Source organism: Equus asinus, chromosome 15 (genome assembly GCF_041296235.1).
Source record: "Equus asinus isolate D_3611 breed Donkey chromosome 15, EquAss-T2T_v2, whole genome shotgun sequence".
Taxonomy (NCBI): Eukaryota; Metazoa; Chordata; class Mammalia; order Perissodactyla; family Equidae; genus Equus; species Equus asinus.
This window is the reverse complement of record NC_091804.1, coordinates 30,225,891-30,250,700: the sequence shown is the minus strand read 5'-3', so window position 1 is coordinate 30,250,700 and position 24,810 is coordinate 30,225,891. Positions and strand designations below refer to the sequence as shown.

Sequence of the window (24,810 nt, the reverse complement as noted above, 5' to 3'; positions counted from 1 at the left end):
GTTGGTTCGAATCCTGGGCACGGACATGGCACTGCTCATCAAACCAAGCTGAGGCAGCGACCCACATGCCACAACTAGAAGGACCCACAATGAAGAATATACAACTATGTACTGGGGAGCTTTGGGGAGAAAAAGGAAAAAAATAAAATCTTTAAAAAAAAAAAAAGGGCAGACAAGCAGATTAGCAAAGGATCCAAGTTGACATAACACAACAAAAGTAGGAAACAAAATACTAACATATTATGAAGACCATAAACTAGATATATTTTTCACCTACCAACATACGACAAACAAAAGGTGAGCGTAGGAAAGAGAAAAAACAATCCAACAGCAAGATCTCCTACCGCCCCAAGAAGGCTATTCAAAGGTTATCAACTTATTAACGGAAAATATTTGAAATAATGAATAAATATAGAAGTGAAAAAGCAATAATGGCTATAATTTAGTTTAACTCAAAAGAAACTGAAGAGTTTCACGCTCATTATATAAACTCACTAAGTGAAAAGAACCAAAAGGAAGCAATATTATCGAGGTTTCCTGGGACCTGGCACACCGACTCCCATGTGAGGCATGCTAAGTTTAGTCTCCCTCTGTCACAGGTGAGGGGAGCTCCCCACACAGACCCAGAGTCCTGTGTCTGGAACGTGGGCTGGCACAGCAGGTGTCCAAGGGCAGAGCCATTGGGCCGCAGCGGCCCCAGGCTCAGGAACCCAGAGGCTCCCTGTACTCAGCCTCTGAGCCAAGCACCTCGGGCATTATCTGGCCATCAGCGTTTGAGAAACTGAGGAGGTGAGGATCAGAAGTGGCTCTGCTTAATGACTTAAAATTACAGATCTGGTAAGCCAAAACAGAATCAATCATCGGGCAGCTGGTCTATACCACACAGTCTTTCGAAACATCTTATGAAACCAGAAATTCATCCCACACCGCTCTACCTCTGGAGGCTCTATTTCCCAATAACCAGTCTTTCACCAGGACAGTTTTGTTATTGTTATTGTTTCAATTTCAACCCGAAGATCATTACAACATAAATATCAGAAAATTGTAGAAATAGAGAATGTATGCATAGAGATACTAGGAGCTAACAGAGAAAATAGTCCTATAAGAATGAGCATAAATAAACTAACCCTCTCCCAAAAAATATAACCATTTTATGGGTCTATAAGGTAAAAGCCAAACATATTTATTCTTACTTCACTATCTGTATAGATTTTCTATAAAAAAAGTATGCATTTTATTTTCAAACTCTTTTTTTTTAACTTTATCACATATACCACTGGACATTAGAAAGGTCAGATTCTATTGGCTTTTTAATAGGTTTATACCTCCATTGTTTAAATTCTACTACCAATAACTCATCAATTGGACCGGATAAATATTATCTTTTTGACAGAAGCAAAGAAATATACGGAAAGGGAGGTAAAAAGAAAAAGAAAAACCAATCATTGAGCACCTGCTATACGGCAGTGCTATCAAGCATTCACAAATTCTCTCTCATTAAATCTGCATACCGCCCATGAGGTGGGCAAGATACTCCCGTTTTTACAAAGGAAGAAACTGAAATAAGACAGGAGTTAAAGTTTGGTCTGAATCACAGGGCCTGGTCTTGAAGTCAAACCCAGGCCACGTAAGCCCAGTGAGCACACTCACTAGAAACGGCCTGTCTTGGAGATCAAGCAACGGCTTATGCAATCTGCTCCCAGGCTCTGAGATTGTTTGCAGATTTTAGTCTGTACTCAAAGTACTTTTTGAGATGCAGCATTTCAAACCTGACAGTTCTATTAATATTACACAGTTAATTTATACGCTCTTTGTTCTTTCAAGAGAAAGCGTGTGGTTTCATGGATATTATCCATGGCTACAAATTTGGAGCTAAAAGGAAAACTAATTAAGAGCTTGAATTCCAAACCACAAATAGGAAAAATTGCTCTAATTTTTAAGTAAGTGAGTCATCTTTTGGCGACATAAAAGGTTAAGTCTAACATCAAAACGTAGTTTCCAAACTTTTATCCCCATTTTTACACACACACACACACACACACACACACACACACACACACACAAGACTTGGAAAATATTTATCAATAATTTCTAACTTGACAACAATCAGAAAATGAACTTTGGGGAAAAAGATTACACAATAATTAAACCTAGCAAAAATAACTTGAGGAAACAGAATTAATTTTTTGTCCAGGTAAAGATGGCAAATAAAGGCATTTTTGTCCCATTTCCCTCTCTCAGAGCTAATTAAACACAACAAAAGAATTAAAACATATTATCAACCAAAACTTCCATGTTCAATGAAGGAGGAAACAGCCAGAAGCCCAAACAATAAACTAGGAAGCACAGCTGCCAAACACTGTGAGGTCGGCATCTAAGAGAGGGGCCCTGACTGCTCACAACCAGAGCAAGCTGCTGGCTTCCTTGAAAGTGTCACCACCCAAAAAGGCAAGGCTGACAATCCTTGTGTTAGGAAGACAAGAAGCAGGCATGTGTTCAGGCTCAAGAGACACAGGAAATGTCTCAATGGAGGCCCACTTCAACACCAAAGAACCACAAGGGAGGGGGATCTGAAGGAGAAGGCAGGCAGGGCAGCCAGTATCAAAGCCCAGACAGAGAGCTGAAAGAATATTACCATGAGCCACACAGACCTCTCAGATCACAAAGGGGTACACCAATGCGAGATCCTCCTCCTCATCTCCCCAGCAAAGGAGGAGAAGAGACCTGGTGAGAGGCCGTGCATTATCCAGACCAGCACATCCTCACGATTCTGCAGCCAGCAGGGGCCCCAATCAGAGATGAGTAATCATCATAAAAGTACTCACAAAAGCCCACTGCATTAAAGCTGACCAAGAAAGAAGGAAAAAGAGGAAGAAAGGAACACAAGCAAAAAAGTTTAAAAAGAAACTTGGAAAGTATTATCCAAAGAAACAGAAGTAGAATTCAGCCAAAGCAATCCTGTTTTCAAGAAATCACAAGCTTAAGCTAAAAACAACTTAAGGAAGAGACACTAAGTCAAAGGAGAATCGAGGAGAAGTAAGGGCTCAAATGCACAGGTCAGAAGCCAGCCTGTGGACGTCCTCCAAACTGCACAGCCTAGACGTGAAAGAAGCCAGAGAGGCTTTTCCCAAAGCGGAGAACAACCCCCAAATTTACACAAGGCTACAAAGAGCCAGCGACAAAGCTAAAAGGCACTTTTCCACAGCGTCAATGATAAAAGCAAATTTGAATCACCCATGCTAGAGAAACACTAAAATACTGCTCTACTCCACGTAGGAAAATAGAAAACTCATTGTCATGTGAAGAGGTGATCAATGGGAACGCAGCCAAAAACTGCAGGAAAAAAAGATTTACAGAAATGTTGGGCAGTTAATTATAAAAATGTGTTATTTTTCTGGAATTTTTGAAAGGTTTGTGGTATTATCAGCTTTTAAAATTTATAATATATTGTAATATCTCCTCCCATTCTAAATATTCCCTTCTTTATCTATTAGAGAAAAAAAAAGTTCAAAGAAGTGATTATGAGAGCCAGGTAGAGATATAAAGGAACAAAAATAGAACAAATTTGACTAAAAACAAGCATGAACATTGCAGACAGGCTTGAAGAAATCCCACAAAACAAAGTGGAAAAGAGCAGATAATTCCAAAGATGGTGCTAAATACTAAAAATAGGCAAAGGAAGTCTAATATACACTTAACGGATGCTCTTCATAAAGAAATGAAACGAAACAGAAAAGTACGCCAAGATATAATAGAAGAAAACTTGCCTGTATAAAGAGATTTGAACCTGAAGATTAAAAGTTCTTCTAATTTAGGAAAAACTGAGACAGAACAATAAGCATCAAGACATATCCTGGTGCAAGGGGCCAGCCTCGTGGCACAGCACTTAAGTTTGCACATTCCACTTTGGTGGCCCGGGGTTTGCCAGTTCAGAGCCCGGGTGCGGACCTATGCACTACTTGTCAAGTGCTGTGGCAGGCATCTCACATATAAAGCAGAGGAAGATGGGCACAGATGTTAGCTCAGGGCCAGTCTTCCTCAACAAAAAGAGGAAGATTGGCAGCAGATGTTAGCTCAGGGCTAATCTTCCTCAAAAAAACACATATCCTAGTGCAAAAACAATCTTACAAGCATTCAAGCAGAAAAAGTAAGCTGGGAGGAGGAGGGGAAAGCCCCGCTGGCCCTCAGACTTCCGTACAGTGGTCCTCCATGCCAAAAGGCAGTGGAGCAATGTCTACACAGTTCCTAGGGAAAGACAGTGTGAACTGACAAAGACCACAGTCAAATATTCTCAGGCATATAAAAGTCAGCCAATTAAGAAATAAAGAGAGGGACCGGCCCCGTGGTTGAGTGGTTAGGTTCACACATTCTGCTTCAGTGGCCCAGGGTTTCACCAGTTTGGATCCTGGGCACAGACATGGCACCGCTCATCAGGCCATGCTGAGGCGGCGTCCCACATGCCACAACTAGAAGAACCCACAACCAAAATATACAACTATGTACTGGGGGGCTTTGGGGAGAAAAAAAGAAAAACATAAAATCTTTTAAAAAAACAATTGCTTCTATCCATCCAGCCAACCACTCATCTTCACATAACCATAAAAGAGAAGTTTGGAATGACGTTCATAAATGTTCATAATGTTTTTGCTAGGTGGTGAGATTTGGTTTTTTTTTTTGTTGTTTTGACTTCTGTACTTAAATGTGCAGGTATCAATTTTACAAAAAAATCAGTTCTTTTTAAACTGAAGAATTAATTCTTAAGGAGCAATGACATATTCATTTGGAGCTTTTAGGAAATGAGAAAAAACTAAGTCACTGAAACAGAAGACACAGATGGAGACTTTGCAATACAGAAAAGACACTCACGGTAACAGCAGCCACTCTTCGAGGCTGGGTCACTCCTACAACTCTCCCCTCAGCTGTCCAGCCAGCTTCTGCAAGGTACTACAAAGAAAATCACATCTCAGTACACGTATGACACCCCTCTCCAGAAACAATCTCCCCCAAGATGGCCCTGCATTGGGTTAAAATCACTGAGCAAGGAGACGACAGATGGTGCTGGTCCCAGCAGACATTTTGAAAATTATTTTGCAGATGAGGGATCTGAGGCTTGGAACTGTTAGGTAATTTACTTAAATGCACATCAGAGCTGATAAACTGAAGAAACAAGGCACAAATTCAGCATTCTGACTCCCCAGCCCTACAAAATTTCCACATACTACAGCTGCCCTAAGGAATAAAAACTATCCATGGGTCACTGAGAACAGTGCTAAATCTGTAGAACAAAGAATTTTAAAGTACACACAGAGACAGCTCAATATAAATATCAACCATATAAAATATTTTAGTCAAATTAAAAACAATTAGATTTTATACACACAAATATATGCCACTAGATTATATTAGTATACATAAAATTTGATTATATATATTTATGATTTATTTGATATATGCATATTTGTTATATATTTATTTGATTATATGCATTTTAAAAATACAAAATAGATAGTGGTTATTGGAGGAACATATTTCTGTAAAGTCTAAATTGTTTTACAATGAATATATCTTATTTCTATAATAGAAAAAAGATTAAAAATGCTATTACATATATCTGCTCACTTGTTCAAAAGAAATAAAGGAAGAATAAACCAGAAACTAAAGAGAATGGTTGTCTACAGAGGATTGGTGGAAAGGAGGGAGAAATGGAAACAGAGCAGCAGGGGTGAGGAGGGAGTGACAATGCTCCACGTCAATCTTTTCTCATAGCTCTGACTCTCAGAACCACAGTCATATTTCATAGACTCTTCAAATACCCCCAAAATAAGCAAAACCAATCAGGATGTGGAGGGAAACCAAAAGGAACTATAAACACTAACAAATGACCCTTTCTCTATTACAAACAAATAACATAACCACACTGAAGGGGGTCGAGAAGAAAAGAACTAAGCTAAGTCACTGGAAAACGATCTTGACGGGATGCTGTAGGCTAAAGACAAAAAGAACTGTGCATAAATGCTGTGATGTAGTTAGCAAACGTTAGTAAACACCCAGAGGGGAACAGGTTAGCAATACTGAAACTATTTTACACGTATACTAGAATTTAACAAATAAGTAAATATCCTATAGATAACGAGGACTGAGTTTCTCACTGTTGAGAAAAAGTTACAAATAAGGCTAAAATGAGGCCTATATTGTTGAACTGGAATTAGAATTATCAGCATAAATACATGGTTTTTAATATATATACAGATTGATACAGATATATAAATGTTTATATATGTGAGGATTGTATCCATATATATTTTTTTCTTTTTTTCTTTTTTTTTTTTTGGTGAGGAACATTTGCCCTGAGCTAACATTTGTTGCCAATATCCCTATTTTTTTTTTTTTTTTGCTTGAGGAAGATTAGCCCTGAGCTAACATGTGTGCTAATCTTCCTCTATTTTGTATGTGGGTCACCGCCATAGCATGGCTGACGAGTGGTGTAAGTCCGTGCCCAGGATCCTGCAAACCCCAGGCCGCTGAAGCAGAGCACACCAAACTTAACCATTAAGCCACGGGGCCAGCCCAATATATTTTCTAAGTTTACCCACTGAGACATATAGCAATGACACCTAAGCAGTAATAAGCATTCTAGCACCCAAATCTTGATTTCTAAACACCCTTCTCCAATAAAAGGAACCAGTGCTCCTTGGAGCAGTTGTTGATCCTATGGGTAGTGCAGGAAAATATAAGACAAGCCTGAAATTTCTTGTGTTACTAGAAAATAAGAAAGCATTCAAAAAAACTATGGGGGCTTCTCGAAAGAACACAAGAGCCAACTGAAGGATCCCCTAATGATGGAAGTTGGACCATTTTGAGCAACAAAATAAATAATGATAGTATTGGATTTTAACCCAAAGAACAAAATAAATATCCATATATCCATACTGATATACATAAATAATTGAATAAATGAATAAATGAGGGAGAAAGGGCAGTTCTTCCTTACAGAAGATTCCATTTAATAAAGGTAGAAGGAAAAAGGAAAAGAGAAAATCATCATTAGGCAAACACTTGAGTAAGCGCTGCAGACAAGATCCACTGGGATGCTAAAATTAGCAGGCAAAAGTTTGAAGAGAAGCAGACTATCTGCAGTCTGAGATATTAACCAACTACAAAAGGAAAGACAGTAACTTTACAGGCAAAACCTGGCACCATAATCAAGTAAACAAGATTAACCTCACCAGCAATAAGACATCACCATTTCAAAGCCCTTGATATGATGCAGTAAGGACACATCATTTCTGTGGAATTCTTTCCAAAAATGTGTAAGCTCATTCTAATCATGAGAAAACAACACACAAACCAAACTGAGGGACATTCTATAAAATGAATGCCCAGTACTCTTCAAAAATGTCAAGGTCGTGAAAGATGAAGAAAGACTGAGGAATTCTCATATACTAGAGGAGACTCAGGAGAAACAAGAATTAAAAGCAATGTAGCATCCTGAATCCTGGAAATGAAAAAGAACATGAGTGGGAAAACCAATGAGATTTAAATAACATCCATATTGTAGCTACTAGCATTGTACCAGTATTCATGTCCTGCTTTTGACTGCTATACCAGGGCAAGAGGTGTGAGGGGTATAAGGGAATTCTGTAGTATTTTTGCAACTTTTCTGTTAGTCTAAAATTAGCTACAAATAATAGTTTAAAAAATGACTGTAAGGGGTGCTGACCCAGGGGCCAAGTGGTTAAGTTCCCGTGCTCCAGTTCAGGAACCCAGGGTTTCACTGGTTCAGATCCTGGGTGTGGACATGGACCACTCATCAGGCCATGCTGAGGCGGCATCCCACATGCCACGACTAGAAGGACCCACAACTAAAATATACAGCTAGGTACTGGGGGGATTTGGGGAGAAAAAGCAGGAAAAAAAAAAAGATCGGCAACAGTTGTTAGCTCAGGTGTCAATCTTTAAAAAAAAAATGACTCTAAGGAACAAAATGTTGTAGATAATGTAGATTCTTTTGCAATAAAAACAATAGTTTCTCCACTTTGTATTAAATACAAACACAAAATACTATCAACCATCCCAACCAACACAAATGCAAAACAGAACCACAAGAATAAAAGCTAAGATTCACCGAGCACATTGCTAAGGGTCAGGAACGGACTGAGTGCCTTGCACGCACAACCCTATTTAATCCTCACAACAAATCCTATAAGGAAGGTAACAGCATCATCAACAACTTAGAGCTGAGGAATCAAAGAGGTCACATAACTTCTCCAAGAACACAGAAAAAAATCTAAGAGCTGGGATTCAACCTCAGCAAACCACAGCCCTGACACATAACCAGGATACAATTCTACCATCCAAAATAAAACACACACACCCAGAGTCAACCTCTTAGGAGTAGTGTTAAGAGAAAGAAAAACAATTTCCCTAATAATAAACAAGCCATGAATGAAGCCAGTGTCCTCAATACACCTGAGATTCAGACTTCTATTGCATGCTTATGATTGCTGACAGGTGGAAATTTAAAGATGCTGCAAAAGCAGGAATACTGTTGACATCCAGAGGCAGTGGGATGTCACCGAGGGAGACACTGAATTTCATCGCACTTCTCCCCACTCTTTTTAAGGGTCACCAAATCTGGTCTTCTAGTTGGAGTGGGATTAGGAAGAACTCCACCAAAAACAATACTAATAAAATTGTAGTAAAGAGCTTGTTTTCATATCCATTGTTTTGACAGAGCTCTAGGAAAAAATATCTAGGTTCCACATATGGTTTGTGGAATTTAAAACTGGTGTTTGGTGCTTCGGCAGGCTGTACTTTTCCAAGGAAAGATATTATATAAATCTAGCAAAACAGTTTGTTGAGAAAAACCTGCTCCATATCCTTGCTGTGACCTTCCATTCCTCAGCCTTTCCAATTTTCCTAGGCCATAACCCAAATTCAGCTTCACAAGAAGTTGGAAACAGTGACTGTCTCAGAGAAGAGCAACTGAGTGGTCAGGAAAAAGGGGACTTAATCCTTCCATAGGAGGGTAGCAGATATTTGGAACAATAATATAATCTATCACAATGATCTAGTCATTTTCACCAGCAAAGCTTAGGAGATTCACTTTTTACCGTTTGTTCCTTTGTGCTTTTTGAATTTTGTACCATATGAATGTACTTTCTTTTCAAACAACACAGTGCTTATAAGAAAACAAAGTTCCTTAAAAATAATTAAATTCAAATGCATATGCCCTTTGACCCAGCAAGTCCACTGCGATATTTATTCTGTAAGTATACCATACGCGTGCAAAATGATACACATGCAAATTGACTCACTGCATCATTGTGATAATATAAAACTGGAAACAACCTAAATGTCTATCAACTGGGAACTGATGAAATACATTACGTAGAATCTATGCAACTGAAAAAAGAATAATACGTTAAGTGAAAAAAGAAAAGGTACATTAAAGCATGTAGAGATACAACCATTTGTATTTTAAAAAAGGGAGGAATATATATATATATTTTATGCATATGTATTTCTCCGTAAATGCAATAAAAAAACCTCTACCCAAGAAACTGATAACATTGGTTGCATGTGCATAAAGGAAAAGAGTTTCAGAAGACAGAACAGAAGGGAAATCTTTCTCTTTTTATGTCCTTTAGTGTTTTCTGAATTTCAAACCATGTGAACCTATTAAGTACTCAAAAAATTTTTTTTAAATATTAAAATAAACCTTAAAGTTAAAAAAAAAAAAAAACAACCCTATCTTTATTTGCTTCCACACGGCCCAGGCTGGATCCTCAGACCCTACTCCTCTCTCTCCTTCAGGCCATTCTTTCCCTGGACGCAAGCCCTCAGCAGGCCCTCTCTGGTCCTTGACAGCTAAGCCTTACTGGGGGAAATGACCAGATCGTTGTCCTATATTGTATTATTGATCCAAATATCTGCTACCCATCCCTGTGGGAGGATTATATACACAGCCACCCTATTGCCATCAGGCCTGGTCGTGTAACTTGCTTTGACCAATAAAATGTGAGAAGTGCCACTTCCTGTCCAAAATTTTAGGAGTCATCTCATGATTCCACCATCTACCACAAGATCCACAAGTCCCAGGTAAGAGCTGCACCCACCAGCCTAGGTCCCAGTGATGATGTGGACCAGCCCACATCTTGGGTCATCAACCCAGGATGACCACATAGTATGAGGAGGAACTAAACCTTTGTATTTTTAAGCTATTGAGATTTTCAGGTTCTTTGTTACCATAACATAGTTTAGCAAGCAGACTAAATAACCACATAGACTATTTCCAAAACAACCTAAAATCATCTACTCTCACATGGCCTATTTCTGTTCTATATTCCCCCACCTCACTACTCTCTCTAATGTCCTGATCTGTAAAATGGGGATAATAAAAGTACCTACCTCACAGGGTCACTGAGGATTAAATACATTAATATGTGTAAAGTGATCATTTTATGTAGTACTTACTATAATTAGCACTTCTTATTACTTGTTACAACGTTATTATTATTATTACTCTCTGATAATCTCTCAGTAATTTAACATGGTCCTTCTCCTGTGTCTCTTTGTAAGAAGCAAGTAATTTGCTAGGGTCTTGATACCATCTGCACATACGCTTCCCTCCAGGTCACCAGTCCCTCCACTGTCTTTCTCTACAAGGTCCTTCCCTTCTGCCTGCCTTTCCCTAGCTGTACATTAAATCACGTGGGGAACCTTCAAGAAATACCTATGTCTGCACCCCATCCTAAACCCATTATTGGGCTGGGCAAAAGCAGCTATATTCTATCTTTATAAAACTTCAAAATCAGGCAGCTCTATGGTGTTAGAAGCCAGACAAGAGTTACCCTTGTGTGTGTGAGTTTGTAGGGCAGGAAGAGAAGGCAGGAGACCAGAAGGGACACGAGAGGGCTTCTGAGATTCTGGTAATGTGCTATTTCTTGATCTGGGTCCTGGTAACACAGGTGAATTCACTTGTGAAAGTCTGTCAAGCTGTACAATTATGACGTAGGTACTTTCCTATATGTATTTTATACTTCAACAAAAATCTATATTTAAAAAGGAAAGAAAAACCTGCAAGGACTCTCATGCCTGACCACTGAAATATCATTCTTCACTCGCCAAGTCAAGGTTCTTAAGACACAATTTGACCTCATCCTACCTTCTTACTCTTGATGTCTGGCAGCCCCGAACACTTCTCCACTCTAATATCTCTAGCCACAATATTCACCGGATTAGAACATCTTCCCAGCCAGCTCCCACTGAACATTCAAGGTCTATTTCAAATGTCATTTCCTTTACAAGTCCTTTCCCGATCCTTCTTTCCACTTCTATCCACACCAGTTGTGATTCTGCCTTGTAAGAGAGGTTTCTTCAACGGCACAGCAGAATTCTACAATAGTCAATTTTTATTTACAACTCTAGCAGTATTCATTTTACTCCACCTCTTCACCTGTAATTATTTGAAGATAAAAACTATACATTACACTTTTTGAATGAGTCTCCATTGTTTCCTTCAGAGTATGGTTATTCAATTATTATTCTGGAATGACTGTTACTTCAATACTAATCAAAGAAATTATAAGCCCCAAAAGTTTAATAAAAAGTATCTAGTTGGGTTGAGTATTTCCTCTCTGAAAGGAGACCTTAAAAATTCAAATAACAGTAAAGAGAGTTCTCAAGTTAGAAAATCCTCCCAATCAAACCTAAGTACAAAACACATTTAAATATATACTCACTTGTGGAATCTGCGTGCTTTTCCCACATCCTGTTTCTCCAACAATCACCACTGTCTGATAGTTTTCTACCAAGTATAATATATGATTCCTAAGCTGAAAAAATATAACCATACATTATAAACAGGCACACATTGTCTCAAAATATCTAAACAAAGATATTTAAACACTGTGAAATGAACTGTTTGCCAAAGCAAAGTAAACTTTAGAAAGAACTATGAAAATATATTTCCAACTCTCAGGCATTACTGGTGTCACTATAAGCTGACACAACTGTAATAGAGTGCAGCAACGTACCAAAATATATAACGCACATACTTTTGGACTCAAGATTTTCACATATAAGCAGTTATACTACAGGCATACTAATACACATGAACAAAGATGAATATACGAGCATACTCACTGCAGGACTGTTTTTAATAGTCAAATATTCAAACAGACTAAATGTTCATCAACAGAGGATTGGTTAAATCAGTTATGAAACACTTTAATAATGAAATAATATGTAGTTGTTAAAAAGAACAAACATCTGTTTGTACTGATACAGAATAGTCTACAAAAGACGTGAAGGGAAAAAAGCAAAGTGCAGAACAGTGTGAATAATACACCACTATTTGTGTTTTTAAAGAAAGGGTAAATACATGTATGCTTGTTTACGTAGATGCTATCTGTGGGAAAAACAAAACAAGAAACTGGTAACTCGACTGTCTCCAGGGAGCAGAAGGTGGCTGAGAAGCAGGGGTGTGAAGGAGACTTTGAACTTTGTACAATATACATGTGTTACCTAACAAAAATTTTTTTCATTGATTAACTTGTGAAAAAAAAAAAACAGACAAAAAGAATATACTTTCACCTCTACCTCCAAATCCGAGTTCACAATAAAGCACCCACAGGTTACATCTATATTTCAACTGCACCTTCCTTTACCCATTCAGTGTGAGCAGAAACACTGATCTGGCCACTGAAAAGTCACAGATAATTCCAACATCCTATCTACTTAGCTTGAGAATGTATTTTGGTACCCATATTTGATTAGACACACTTGATGGTCTGGAAAGTGACAGTGCTATTCCATAAATGCCTGGTTTGGAATGAAGTAAAAAACTGCCTAACTCTCCCACTCTGATACTGCTCAGATCATCTGATTTCAGACCAACGGTGTGTCTGGAGAAGACTGGAGAAGTCTGGAGAAGACTGGAAGAACCAGGATGCTGCCTAACTGGCTAAGTCAGGTCAGGGGTTTTTCAATTTGGCACTATTTGGGATCTAAATACACAGTTCTCAAATCTTAGTGTGAAAATCTCTTAGGCTATTTATTAAAAATGAAGATTCCCTACCTTCAGGGTTTCTGATTTAATAGGGCTAGGGTGGGACCCAGGAATCTGCATTTCTACAAGCATCCAAAGGAGATTCTACTGTAGGGGTCTAATGACTAGTCTGGATGCTTTCCTGTCAGTGCTTGGACCACATGCTTTCTTTCGTTTTGGGTAGGGGAAGGGAAAAGGTTTGGGTTCTTTGCAGGGGTATTTTGTAAATGGTAGATCCATCCACTGGATGGACGGATGGATGGATGGATGGGTGGGTGGATGGTCAAGGAAAACTTGAAAGACAATATGAATACAGATGGAGACAGACAAGGCATTCTAGGAAAGGGAAATAACATAAGCAAAAGAAAGACAGAAATAAGTTACAAGAGGTGTAGTTAGGGCTTCAGTGTAACAGGCCTTGAATGCAGAACTAGAGTCTGGACTTCACCTGGGAGGCAGTATATGCTATAAAAGTTTTGAGAAAACTGGGCAGCAGCATGAAAGATTGATTTGAGCATGAAGAAGAAGGCAATAATTCACACTTCATGTGCTAAATACAAAGCACTGCAAATGGAGAGAGTCCAATGTGTGACATTAGAGAAAGAGACAGGACAAAAAGATTTCTAGTACGGAGACTGGGACAATGACAGTTCTCATCAACAGGCGCAGGAAGGGAAATCAAGGACAGCCTGTGAGGAGGACTCGATTGAGCTTCAAAGAGGCTGAGTGTGAGAGAGTAAGAGGACAACTTTGCATAGCAGTGCCCAAGGCCCAGAGAGAACGCCAGTCTACAGAAGGCAGTCAAGAGGAAGGCCGCCTTGTGACGGCATTGAGTCTGCTTTAGTTTCAACTTCTGTTTTTACAGCCACTTTTACTTTTAGTATTAATGGGGAAGGGGGTGGCAAATGGATAATTTTTTACCCTTTTCACCTTCTAGATTTACCTTTAAAATCTAACAAGATCTTAACTATGCTTAAATTCTGTTTTGCTTTTTATCAATAACTAAGCCCTCATCTTACCATTTTAATTTCATCAGTATATGGTAATTTCTTGCTTTTTTTTTCACTTGTTATTTCATTTATTATATCTTATAAATATAGCTGGAGGATGAAGAACAGTCAAGAAAAGGCCAAAATTAAATACTTGGTAAACAATAATTATCCTTGTACTTAAATGTTTACATGTCAGGTATCTTGCTAAATGCTCTATGTGGATTATCTCATTGAGTCCTCAAAAAATCCCATGAGGTAGGTACTATCAGTCCCATTTTACAGATAAGGAAACAGAAGCTCAGCATGGTGAAGCAAGGTCACACAGCAAATGATGAAGCTTGGGTTTGAACTCTGAAGTCTAGCTCCGGAGTCTAGATACTTCATTGCAGCTCAAACTGTGTCCCCCAGTGGTGAGGAAGCCACCGTGAACCTATTATCTTATCTCCTGAGGGTCAAACTGGTTTACATTCACACATAATGGATGAAGCTAATCACCTAAGGAAGAAACCCAGAGACTGCCAGTGCACAAGTAACTGAAATGTTTGGGGCCACATAAAACTCTAATCAAGGCGACTTGGCTAAATTAAGGCGGCTGCTGTTTCCTACCCATTGGGAGAAAGAACATACTAACAGAAGAGGAACTATGAGCACAGTCTCAACAAAGCGACGCCCTAACGTAAGGACCTGGCAGCTTTCACCCGGCACTGTCCAGGAGAAAGAGAGGGAGACACGGGTGCCGGTGGCCACACCTACTCGGGGCATTCCACAGGCATCGAGAGAAGCAGGGACAGTTCATCACCCTTCGTCAGGGGCTCTAGGAAACAAATATCCTCCAACTATATCTAAATCACTTTTGGCTCGGAGCCCACTTCCTGATTACAATTTGGCTTCCCAGGTGGACTCGGCAACAGGGAAAATGTCCATGGACTGTGTCCGTCTGTACTGTAAACAGACGTATATTCTGAATTCTAGTTTATGCTCTGGTCTCTTGTGAGATGAGTATTTCACGAGCCTAATAAAATCAAGTGTCTGCATGTATACCTGGTACATAATAACCACACCAAAACCCTGTCAATGTTCCAGTGGGAGTTAACCTCTTCGACAGAAACAACCTTGGATTCCCAATTCATCTTGTTTAAAGAAATATGCCTTTAAAAAGAAAGCTAAAATTGGCCAGATGTTGGTAATTTGCTGAAGCTGGATGCATAGAAGTTCAATGTGCTATTTATTCTACTTTTCTGTATGTCTGAACTTGTCCTTAATTGAAAGCAAAAAGGGGAAAAAAGAATGTCATTCCATTTCTTCCAGTTTTTCAATACGTAAGATCTAACCGAAAAAAAACTTAGACTTTCTAGATTTATAAAGTTAACTAACACACACATACTTGAAAAAGTTAATCCCTTCAGAAAAGGGTATCTCTGAGCTCACCGTGTTCTAAAGAATCATTAAGAGTAAGAGGACACTATTCACTTCAGAGCCAAGTGTAAAGCTTCAGGCCGACGAGTGAACGCGCCTATTCAACGTACCTTGAACACTGGCAGCTTCTGCCTCTGCTGCTCTATAGAAAGGGCAGCGTAAGGATTGTAAACAATGGTTGTCGCAGAGTTTTCCGCTAGACTCTGTCTCTCTTCAGAGATGCTGACACCTGGTCCCTCTGTACCTGGAATAGAAATTTTTTTTAAGATTCTCTGATGAACAATGAACAGAAAAATGTGCAACAGCTACAAATTCAAAGATAAAGATATACAACAGAAGGAATGCACCTTAACTCAAACTACTAAGAGATAGTAACTTTAACTTCAGGAAAGCACCTAGAAAAATACTTAGGAGGATACAAAACTTTTCCCTAAACGCTTCACTGCAGTGTCAAGAACAAAGGCAATGGCAGTCCCACTGGACTCCAAATTGGCCACACACAACTGTGTATTACAGAGGACGATGTTTTTAGTTCTGGCCTCCGAGTCAGCATTATTATGGAACTCTTAATAAAAGTGACAGAATCCAATGGGAATTAGCTGAAGCAAAGGCTGAGTCCTGTTACTGTAGGATGGCAGCAGGGTTCGAGGACGACAGGAACCGGGGACTGCCTGGACTTTCTCCTGCTCTCATCTCCGTACCTCTTGATAAGTTCCTTTCAAACCCGTAGGTTGGCTTCTCTGCAGGAGCTGGAATCAAGGCTGCTGATGGTGCCAGAGCTCAGGCTCACAATTCCTCCACCAATCATTCACTCACTCACCCAACAAGGATGGAAGTGCAAGAGACATGGCAGTGAACACCACAGATGCTGGCCCCACCCTCGTGCGGCTTACTTCCTTATTTTATTCTTCCTCCCAACAGAACGTAACTTAGTGCAGGAAGTGGCAATAAGTGCTGTGGAGAAAAGCAAAGCCCCGGTAAGGGGGACCAGGAGTCCCCGGTATGTGTTGTCTTTTTGGAGGGTGTCACAGGACCTTTGTGACAAAAATATTTAGCCCAGTGATTTATTTTTACATCTTTTGGGGGTCCCAGATCCCTTCAACCATCTAATAAAGGCTACAAACTCCCTCTCCTGAAAAACACACCAGAATGTAATTTATCAAAATACAAAATACTGAGGTCCACAGACCCCCTAGAGCTAAGTTTAGAATCATTGCCACAGATCTCTGATCCCTTTTCCACTTACTTCTAGGAACAAAGCTGTGTTCCAGAAGTCCAAGATTGCCAAAAATCAGGTAAGTGTGGCAGTGCTGTACTGTTTTTGCCAAAATGTTGACCTTCCTTTCAACAAGATAAAAGATAGAACAGCACCTGGAACAAAGCCTGTGCTCAAAGAAGTGGGTTTCCTTTCCTTTCTTCCCTTATTACTGATGTGGGCTCAGTGAGCCAAGGAGTTGAAAGAAGGATTTCTTGGACTCTCAAGGTCTGGCAGTAGTGCTCTTTTATTCAGAGAATAGCAGGGAATAGCATGGGGACCGGACCCATGGGCAGTGAAGAGTTGCAATGGGTTGAGGGAAGGACTAAATTTATAAGGCACAGGTATGTGAGTTATTTCTTTACAAGACAAAGGAAAAATCATGTAAAAAAAGTCTTTAAAATGGTATCAATGCAGGTGGGGCCTGGTTATCGGGGCGGTCGTCTAACTTTGGATACGAATCAGGTCGGATCAGGTCAGGACGTCCTATGCTTCCTAGAGGATGATACAGTTTGTTATGTAGGCCAGGACGCCTTGGACTTCTCTCCCTGGGGCAACCTTGATCCTCATCAATTACCACTACATCTTAATAACTTCTTATAGTCTTTACCCAAGAAAACCATTGCAAAGAATACATTATCCTCAGCAGCTCTGCTTTTGTCCTCAATTCCCTCTTTTGCAAAACACGTCTTAAACCCTGACGGCATGTCTAGAATATTCTCACACTGCTCCTGCAAGGTCTCTTACTTCCTCCCCCACCAGGCTTTAATCCTCCCAGGAGACTTCTTCACTACCCCACCCCTCCTTGTCAGCCAAGTCCACCTCAGTATATCCTAAGATCTTTTACAAGCACACCTGCTATCAATCAATAAGCAGCATGTCTCCTCCTTACAAAAGACTTCATTCAGCCAAACCAGGACTGCTTCCTCCCGTATCCATCTCATGGCCCATTCTGGCTGCCTGTGGTTGTTTTTCCCATGCGAGCATTCTCTGTGCTTAAGGGAGTAACAAGTTTGTAATTCTTGTAAACCACAAATGCCTTCATTTCTCCATCTGTAAAACAAGGCTGATAGCACCCCACAATCCAGCATTCCCTCTAATGCAGTTTTTCAGTTTGAGTGGTGACCCATTAATGAGTTAGGAAATTAATGTAGTAGGTCATAACCAGTATTTTTTAATAATGAACTAGAACTAGAAAATATCAGAGTGCATCCCAGAAAACAATATTGTTTTTGTACAACTTTTTCCAGTTGTGCGTGTGTGTGTGTGCATGTGCACTGAATTACAAGACAATACATTTCCTTCTGTAGATCAGATCAAAAAATATTCAAAGCTGGTGCTATAAATCATTTGCCAGGCAGATGGTAAGCAATCATTAAATGTTTCTTGAACGAATGAAGGGAAACGGCCCAGCCCTTCTGATCCACTTATGCCGAAAATTAAGTCAAATGTTTTTCTACAAAAACTTCAGGCAGCTCACACAAAGTTCTTAAGGCAGAGATCAAAAACTGGTAAAGATCATAAATTAGTTACTCCAGGTCCTGAAACATGCCATCATTAAAATGTTAGAAATAGTTCATTTAAGACATGTAAAAATTCCCATTCAAATCTCGGTATTAGCCTTTAAAAAAAAAAAATTGGTAACTCAGCCCAAATAACAAGAATTAGGTGGAACCGAGTAGAGCTTCCTGCTTTAGATAGCATATGCAAGCCCCAGTGTAAATCTACACTACATACCTATCAGTGTATGCACACTCTAGTTTGCCATAGTCCTCACCTCTATTACTTTCACCCAGCAGCTTCGCTTATTTAGATGGTCTGAAAGGCCCCTGTAGCTACCTGAGCTTGTGACTCCCAGCCTAAGGATATGTTTATGATTCCAACATCTAGCCTTATTTCCAGGTTCAACCACTTCCCTGACATTTACTACGTATTTCCCACATCCCTGAACTTCAGTTTCCTCATCTGTAAAATGAGAAGAATACTTCCATCACAGAGATATTGTGATTCATTTAATAAGATGATGTAGGTAAAAGTGACTAGCACAAAGTAAGGGCCCTGCGAGTGTGTCCCAAATCCATTCCAATCTCAGTTAATGATAACAGTTTACCCGGACCAGAGGTTCCCAAACTTTGATGCACGCTGGAATCACCTAGGGATCTTTAAAAAATACTGATGCCTGGTTCCTAGCCCTCTAGACTTCTGATTGATTGCCATGGGATATGACTGAACAGCAGGCTTTTTTTTTTTCTTTTGAGGAAGATTAGCCCTGAGCTAACATCTGCTGCCAATCCTCCTCTTTTTGCTGTGGAAGACTGGCCCTGAGCTCACATTCGTGCCCATTTCCTCTACTTTATATGTGGGACGCCTACCACAGTATGGCATGCCAAGCGGCGCCATGTCCGCACCCAGGATCCAAACCAGCGAACCGCAGGCCGCCAAAGTGGAACGTGCGCACTTAACCGCTGTGCCACCGGGCCAGCCCCTGAACAGCAAGCTTTTTAAAAGCTTCCAAAGTGACTCAACTATACAGCAAAATTTGAGAACCTCTTACCTAGAAAGCCACCCAACCCAGAAATCGGAGTCATTACCGACCTTCCCTTCTCCTACATCTGCCTCTAAAACGTCTCTCCAATAAGGCCCCTCCTCTCTGCTCCCAGGCCAGAACTGGGGCTTTGAATATCCCTCCTTGATTTTAGTGGTACCTTCTCTTAAGGGTTTCCCTGACTCTAATTTCCTCGCCCAACCATTCTGCACACCACTGCCAGAGTTCTCATTCTAAAATACACCTGACCGTGTCATCCCCTGCTTAAAAACAGTGAAGTCCAAATTCTTTAACTAGCAATGGAGACCTCTCACAACGAAGCCCCTACCTACCTTTCCAGCTTCACCTCCTGCCACACCCCAAGCCACTTAATGCCCTTAGGCTACTCAATTATTTTGGTTTTGTGGACATTCTAGAGGCGCATCCCACTTGGCCTTTGTTCGTGCTCCATCCTTTGCCCAGAGCTCCCTTCTCCCACCTCTCCAGAGAACAAAACCTTATTTGTGCTTCAACGTTCCCCTCAAAAATATCACTCTTTATGAGTACTTCTTGCCCACACATTCTAACTTTCCCTCTCTTCTATACTTCCATACAATTATAATAGCTACTATTATCTAGTGCTAAGAGTTTTACATGTATTCTCATTTAATCCTCAAAACAATCCTTTGGGTAGGTGTTATGCCCAATTTACAGATGAGGTAACTGAGACTGGGAGCACTGAAGTGAGTTTGCCACGTCAACAAGCTAGTAAACGGTAGTCAAAGATGGGCTCTACAGTCTGATTTTAGAGCCCAACTTCCTGACCCCCACCTTTTTCTGCCTCATTTTAAAATCTCTTCTAAAGGATATCCCAACTTCATATTATAACTGAAAGAGAGAGAGAATAAATCTCGAGAGAAGAGCAGAGCCCTACTCACCTATATTTGCCTCCTGACCACAAGGTTACGTGTTCAGTAAGCATACCCTCAGTGAATGAACTAAATAATGGACTAGAACTCAAGAGTAATCCCATGTTCTTTAACTAAAATAGCATCCTGGTCTGATTTTCAACAATTCATTCAGACCTTTATTATACTAAACTCTTTCACAAGTTATTAAAGGCTTGCATAAGTAAAAATAGAGGGTATCTCATTTCCTAATGGGATCTTAGTTTTGGCTGCAAATAAAACTGAAGATGGATAATTGACTGTTGGCTTGAAACGCTGAATCATAAAATTGTCGTTAAGTGACAAACTACAAATTTTTTTAAAAGATTAACACATCCCTCGCTTCAGTTTGTCTCCTACATCCTTTATATGCATGGTCAGAATTTCAGGGAACCACTCTAAAATATTCTTTAAAAGTTTTCCTTATATTACCTTTTCCGTCTCACTTCATTTTTGCTGCAATATACTTTGCACATCCAGACCTGCAGAGGTGCAAGTGGTGGAAAACACAAGCTGGTAACTATTAAGAAACTTTTGTTTTTCACAAGACACCAAACGAAGGGGAGGAAGAAATGCATCTACGGGGGTCAGGCACGTACACAGTCAATAAAATCCTGATTAATGAATAAATTAAAACAAAATAAGCAAAGCATTTTTTGGCTGAGATTCGCGTTAGCCTGCAAGAGGAGAAGTGGGTGGCGGCCAACATGAAGGTGGGTGTTCATTTTCTGGTAGACACTCGGGGTGGACGAGAATTACTCTAAAACAAAATAAGACGTTTTCCTTTTTTATGAGCCCTTACTCCACGTCAGGCAGCGCGTCGTGCCCGTTATTCAAGCCGACAGGAGAGATGTCATTATTCTGCCCATTTCACAGGTGAGGAGACTAAGGCTCAAAAGAGTTACGTGACTTGCCCCAAGAAACCCTGCTACTAAACTGCAGAGCCTTAGATTCCAAGCCAGGCGGTTTGACTGCATAGCTTGAGCTCCTAAGCCCCGAGCAGCACCGCCTGTCCCGCCCCAGCGTAGCCCCAGGGCGCTAAGAGGACACGAGTGGCGCTTCCGCGTTTCCCCATCTCGTAGGTTGGGCAAGACAGGCATCAGGAGTGAGGAAAACGAGGCCCGGGGAGGCTGAGAGACTCGAACAAGGTCACAGCGAATTTCTGCCCAGGCTGGGGGTGCACCCCCAACGCCCCCCGACCACCATGGGCGCCTGAGCCGCAGAGTCCACTAGCCCCGAGGGGTCGGTGGCCAGCCCGCCGAGGTCAGGCCTGCGAGCAAGTCCGCAGGCCCCAGGGCACCGGCCGCGGGGCCAAGACCAAAATCAGGCCGCTGCATCTGCCCAGCGCTCCGCCAAGGGCCTTACCGGGTCGCCAGAATTTCACTGGTCCCACGGGCGCAGCCATGCTGAGGTGAAAGGTCACGAGGAAGGCCCCACCCCTCCGTTGCGCGCCAGCCTCCGGAGGGGCCAGGGGGCGTGGCCCGCGAGGAGCCCCGACCCGGGCGGTTCGGACGGAGTTACGGCCACGCCCCCCATGGCCACGCCCCCTCGGAGCCACGTGACCTACGTCTCATCTCCGGGGAGCGTTCTGGCCCCGCCCCCGAGCCCACGTGACCCACCCCGCCATATTGGAGGAAGGGGCGCGCTTCTTGGGTGCGCTTCTGTGCGGTCCTCACCGTGGTGGATCAGGGTTCCGAGTGGGCTTCTTAGGAGCGTGTCGTGGCCTGGCTGGCGGCCGGACACCTCCGGAAGGGCGGGCTTTCGGAAAGGATCTCCGGCACTAGAGTCCTCCCGCCGCCGGTGGCGGCGCGCGATTCGCACAGAGGCAGTGCATCCGGAATTTGTTACAAGCTATCCCAACTTTACTGTTTCTCATTTAGTGTCCATATTTTCAAATTGAAGGATAATAATAGTAACTAACTCGTGGGTGTGTTGGTTCAGTAAATATTTATTGGGCCCCTATTGTGCGCCCAGGCCCTGCAGTTTCAGCCCCTTCGTTCATGGAGCTTCTGCCCAAGGCGGGGGCGAGGGTGAATAGTAAATAACCAAATGTTCCATAAATAGTAGTGTTTATTATTTTCAGTAAATAAAACAATGGGAAACGGTATGGAAGCCTTCAGAGGCCTTGAGAGTAATGCTGAGAAACGGAGGGGGAAAATGGGTTGGAATAAGACTTAGAAATGGGTTGATCGGTTAAGCTAGGGCACTAACCCAGTGTCCTCCAGTTTGACTGCTCATGATTCAAATGCTTGCTAAAAACACAGATGCTAGGCCCTGATCCAATCTTTAGAATCTCCAGGGGCATGGTCTGGGAGCCTGCATTTTAAATTCCACAGATGATTCTTTCCATCAACAGGATTAAGAAAGATTCCACTATGGCGACTAGACTTGGTGTTGAACGCGATACAGTCTACGCGGAAGTCGAAATATAATGATGTACACTGGAATTTATATACTGTTATAAACCAATGTTAACCTACATAAATATTCAGAGAGAATAAAGACAATTCTTTTCTCTGCCCGCCGGCTTGCTCCGCCCAAAAAGATTCCACTAATCCAAATGAGACCTAATAAACGCAAGTAAAGGAAATAGTTTATGGATAGGCAACTAATTGGAAGGAAGTAAGAGGCTTCAGAATCTATGCATTTTCAGAGTTGTAAAGAAAACTCTGCGTTCTTTGAGAGACATGGCATAGTCATAGATCAAAGGCTTTGGAGACAAGTAGACATGACTTGGAATCCTAATTTTGCCATTTCCTAGGTCCTAGCTGTCATCTAATCTTAGTTGTTAAATGAGATTTAAACAGGTGGTATTAAATGAGATAACATAAGTACCTAACACAGTGTCAGACAGTAGGCATTCAATCGATGTTAGCTCCTGTTAACTCAGAGCAACTCTACCAGTGGGGGAAAGCACAATTTACATGCATACGTTCATTTTCAAATATCCCCTTTGACTTATTTCCACAGTAATGAAAATAGCACTCAATACAGGATAATCTCTGCCTAGAATTCTCCATCCATCCTTTAAAATATCCTTATAAAGCTCCAAGACTTCTCTAAATTCACTACCCAACTTTACCATTCTCCCTCTGTAGACTTAGAATATGTGTGCTCACTTTTGTGATAACATTTATTTGGTTGAACTATAGTTAATCTGCCACCACTATTACACTGGAAGCTTCTTGAGGACAAGGACCATATCACATATTCATACCCAATAACAAAGTGCCTATTGAGTAATGCATTTGTGAACCCAGTGCTTTATACTTAGTTTAGTTCTTCATGACATTGACCTTTCCTTGTTTTATTTTTGTCTATATTTTCACTAAGGGCTCAAGTATAGAAAACACGGTTTATACGTGAATACAAGGGAAAATGAAATAAACGCCACTTTTTATTATTTCTGTATTTTATAAATTACCCTATGAAGAAGTCTTCCTTTTTACAAAGAGACAGTAGATTGGCCATGCGCAAATTACCGCATCACAATCTGAAATCTGGAGGAGACTTTGGTCAACATCTAGCCTAAATTCTTTGTTTTATAGAAGAAAAAATTGAGGCCCAGGAGGTTAAAAGGACTCAGGATCAATGAGCTAATTTAGTATCAGAACTGAAACTAGAACTCAGGCTTTCTAATTCCCAGGCCAGTGGTTTTTTGACCAGATGGGCCATTAAAACCACTAAAGCTTAGCTCTCCTAGATGAGACGTAGTTCATCTGTCTCAGAAAGTGCTCAAAGCCCACCTGTCCCTAATGGGTTGTTTTGCTTTCAGACTTCCATTAGAAAAAACACCTAGGTAATAACCTAGCTGTTGTTGATGTGGTTTTATTGCCATAAACTAGGAATGGTCTCAAGAGACTGTCTAATCCTTCTCAATTAACTATTTTCAGAAAGAATATCCTAAAATAACTACTCTAAAAGCCATTATTTCTTGAGATGGCATCCAGATTTTATTTGGTTCATTGCCAACAATTCCATGAAAGTTTGATCATTTTGTTACATAGGGGTACATCTTGCAACTTCCAAATGATAATAAGTTTTCCAGAAAGAAAATATTCCTCAAAATCATGTTTCATGGGTACACTGTGGAACTTTTTCTGTGCCTATGGCGGTTAACTGGTACTTTCTGCTTTGAAGTATTTCCCGTCTAACCATCTTGGCCATGTTTAGGAGGCATGGGATTTAGGGGTTTTCATCTTTGTACCAGTTAAGGCTTTTATGTAACAAGCGATCAAAAATCCCATCCATTCTCTCTTAAGCAAAAATGGCCCATGTAATCCAAAAAGTCCAAGAGCAGTTATCACTTGAGGCACAGCTGCCTCGGGTCATATACAACATAATCAGGGCTCCTTTCTGATCATATCATTCTGCCTTCTACTGACCTGGGTGTCACGTGGTAACTAGATGGCCATGTCAGCTCAGCCACCACATCCTCTCAGCATCAAGCTTCTTTCCAAAAACCCCTGGCAGAAGTATCTGATCAGCCATGTATCCATCTCTGAATAAATCACCAGGGCCCAGGAATATGATGTACTGACTGGCTTCAACCTAGGTCATACACTCGATCCCAAGTCAGGTGTGGTCAGCTTCACCAGAACAACACGGGCTGAGAGTTGGGAACA

The 24,810-nt window shown here is 40.9% G+C and overlaps 1 protein-coding gene across 5 annotated transcripts in view; it reads right to left on the bottom strand.

Annotated features, from left to right (window-relative positions):
- The window catches only part of DHX35 (DEAH-box helicase 35), a 67,638-nt gene extending 45,919 nt beyond the window's left edge, over positions 1-21,719 (bottom strand). For 3 of the 5 annotated variants that reach the window (XM_044748189.2, XM_070485931.1, XM_044748192.2), the window contains exons 1-4: positions 21,551-21,701; positions 15,570-15,703; positions 11,745-11,837; positions 4,867-4,944 (exon numbers count right to left, since the gene is read on the bottom strand). In XM_044748189.2, coding sequence (XP_044604124.1) covers positions 4,867-4,944; positions 11,745-11,837; positions 15,570-15,703; positions 21,551-21,590 — 345 coding nt within the window. In that variant the 5' untranslated portion in view covers positions 21,591-21,701. Of the gene's footprint in view, positions 1-4,866; positions 4,945-11,744; positions 11,838-15,569; positions 15,704-21,550 lie in introns of all 5 variants that reach the window. The other 2 variants (XM_014847201.3, XM_014847200.3) reach the window with 2 other exon arrangements.
- Between the last annotated feature and the right edge of the window lie 3,091 nt (positions 21,720-24,810).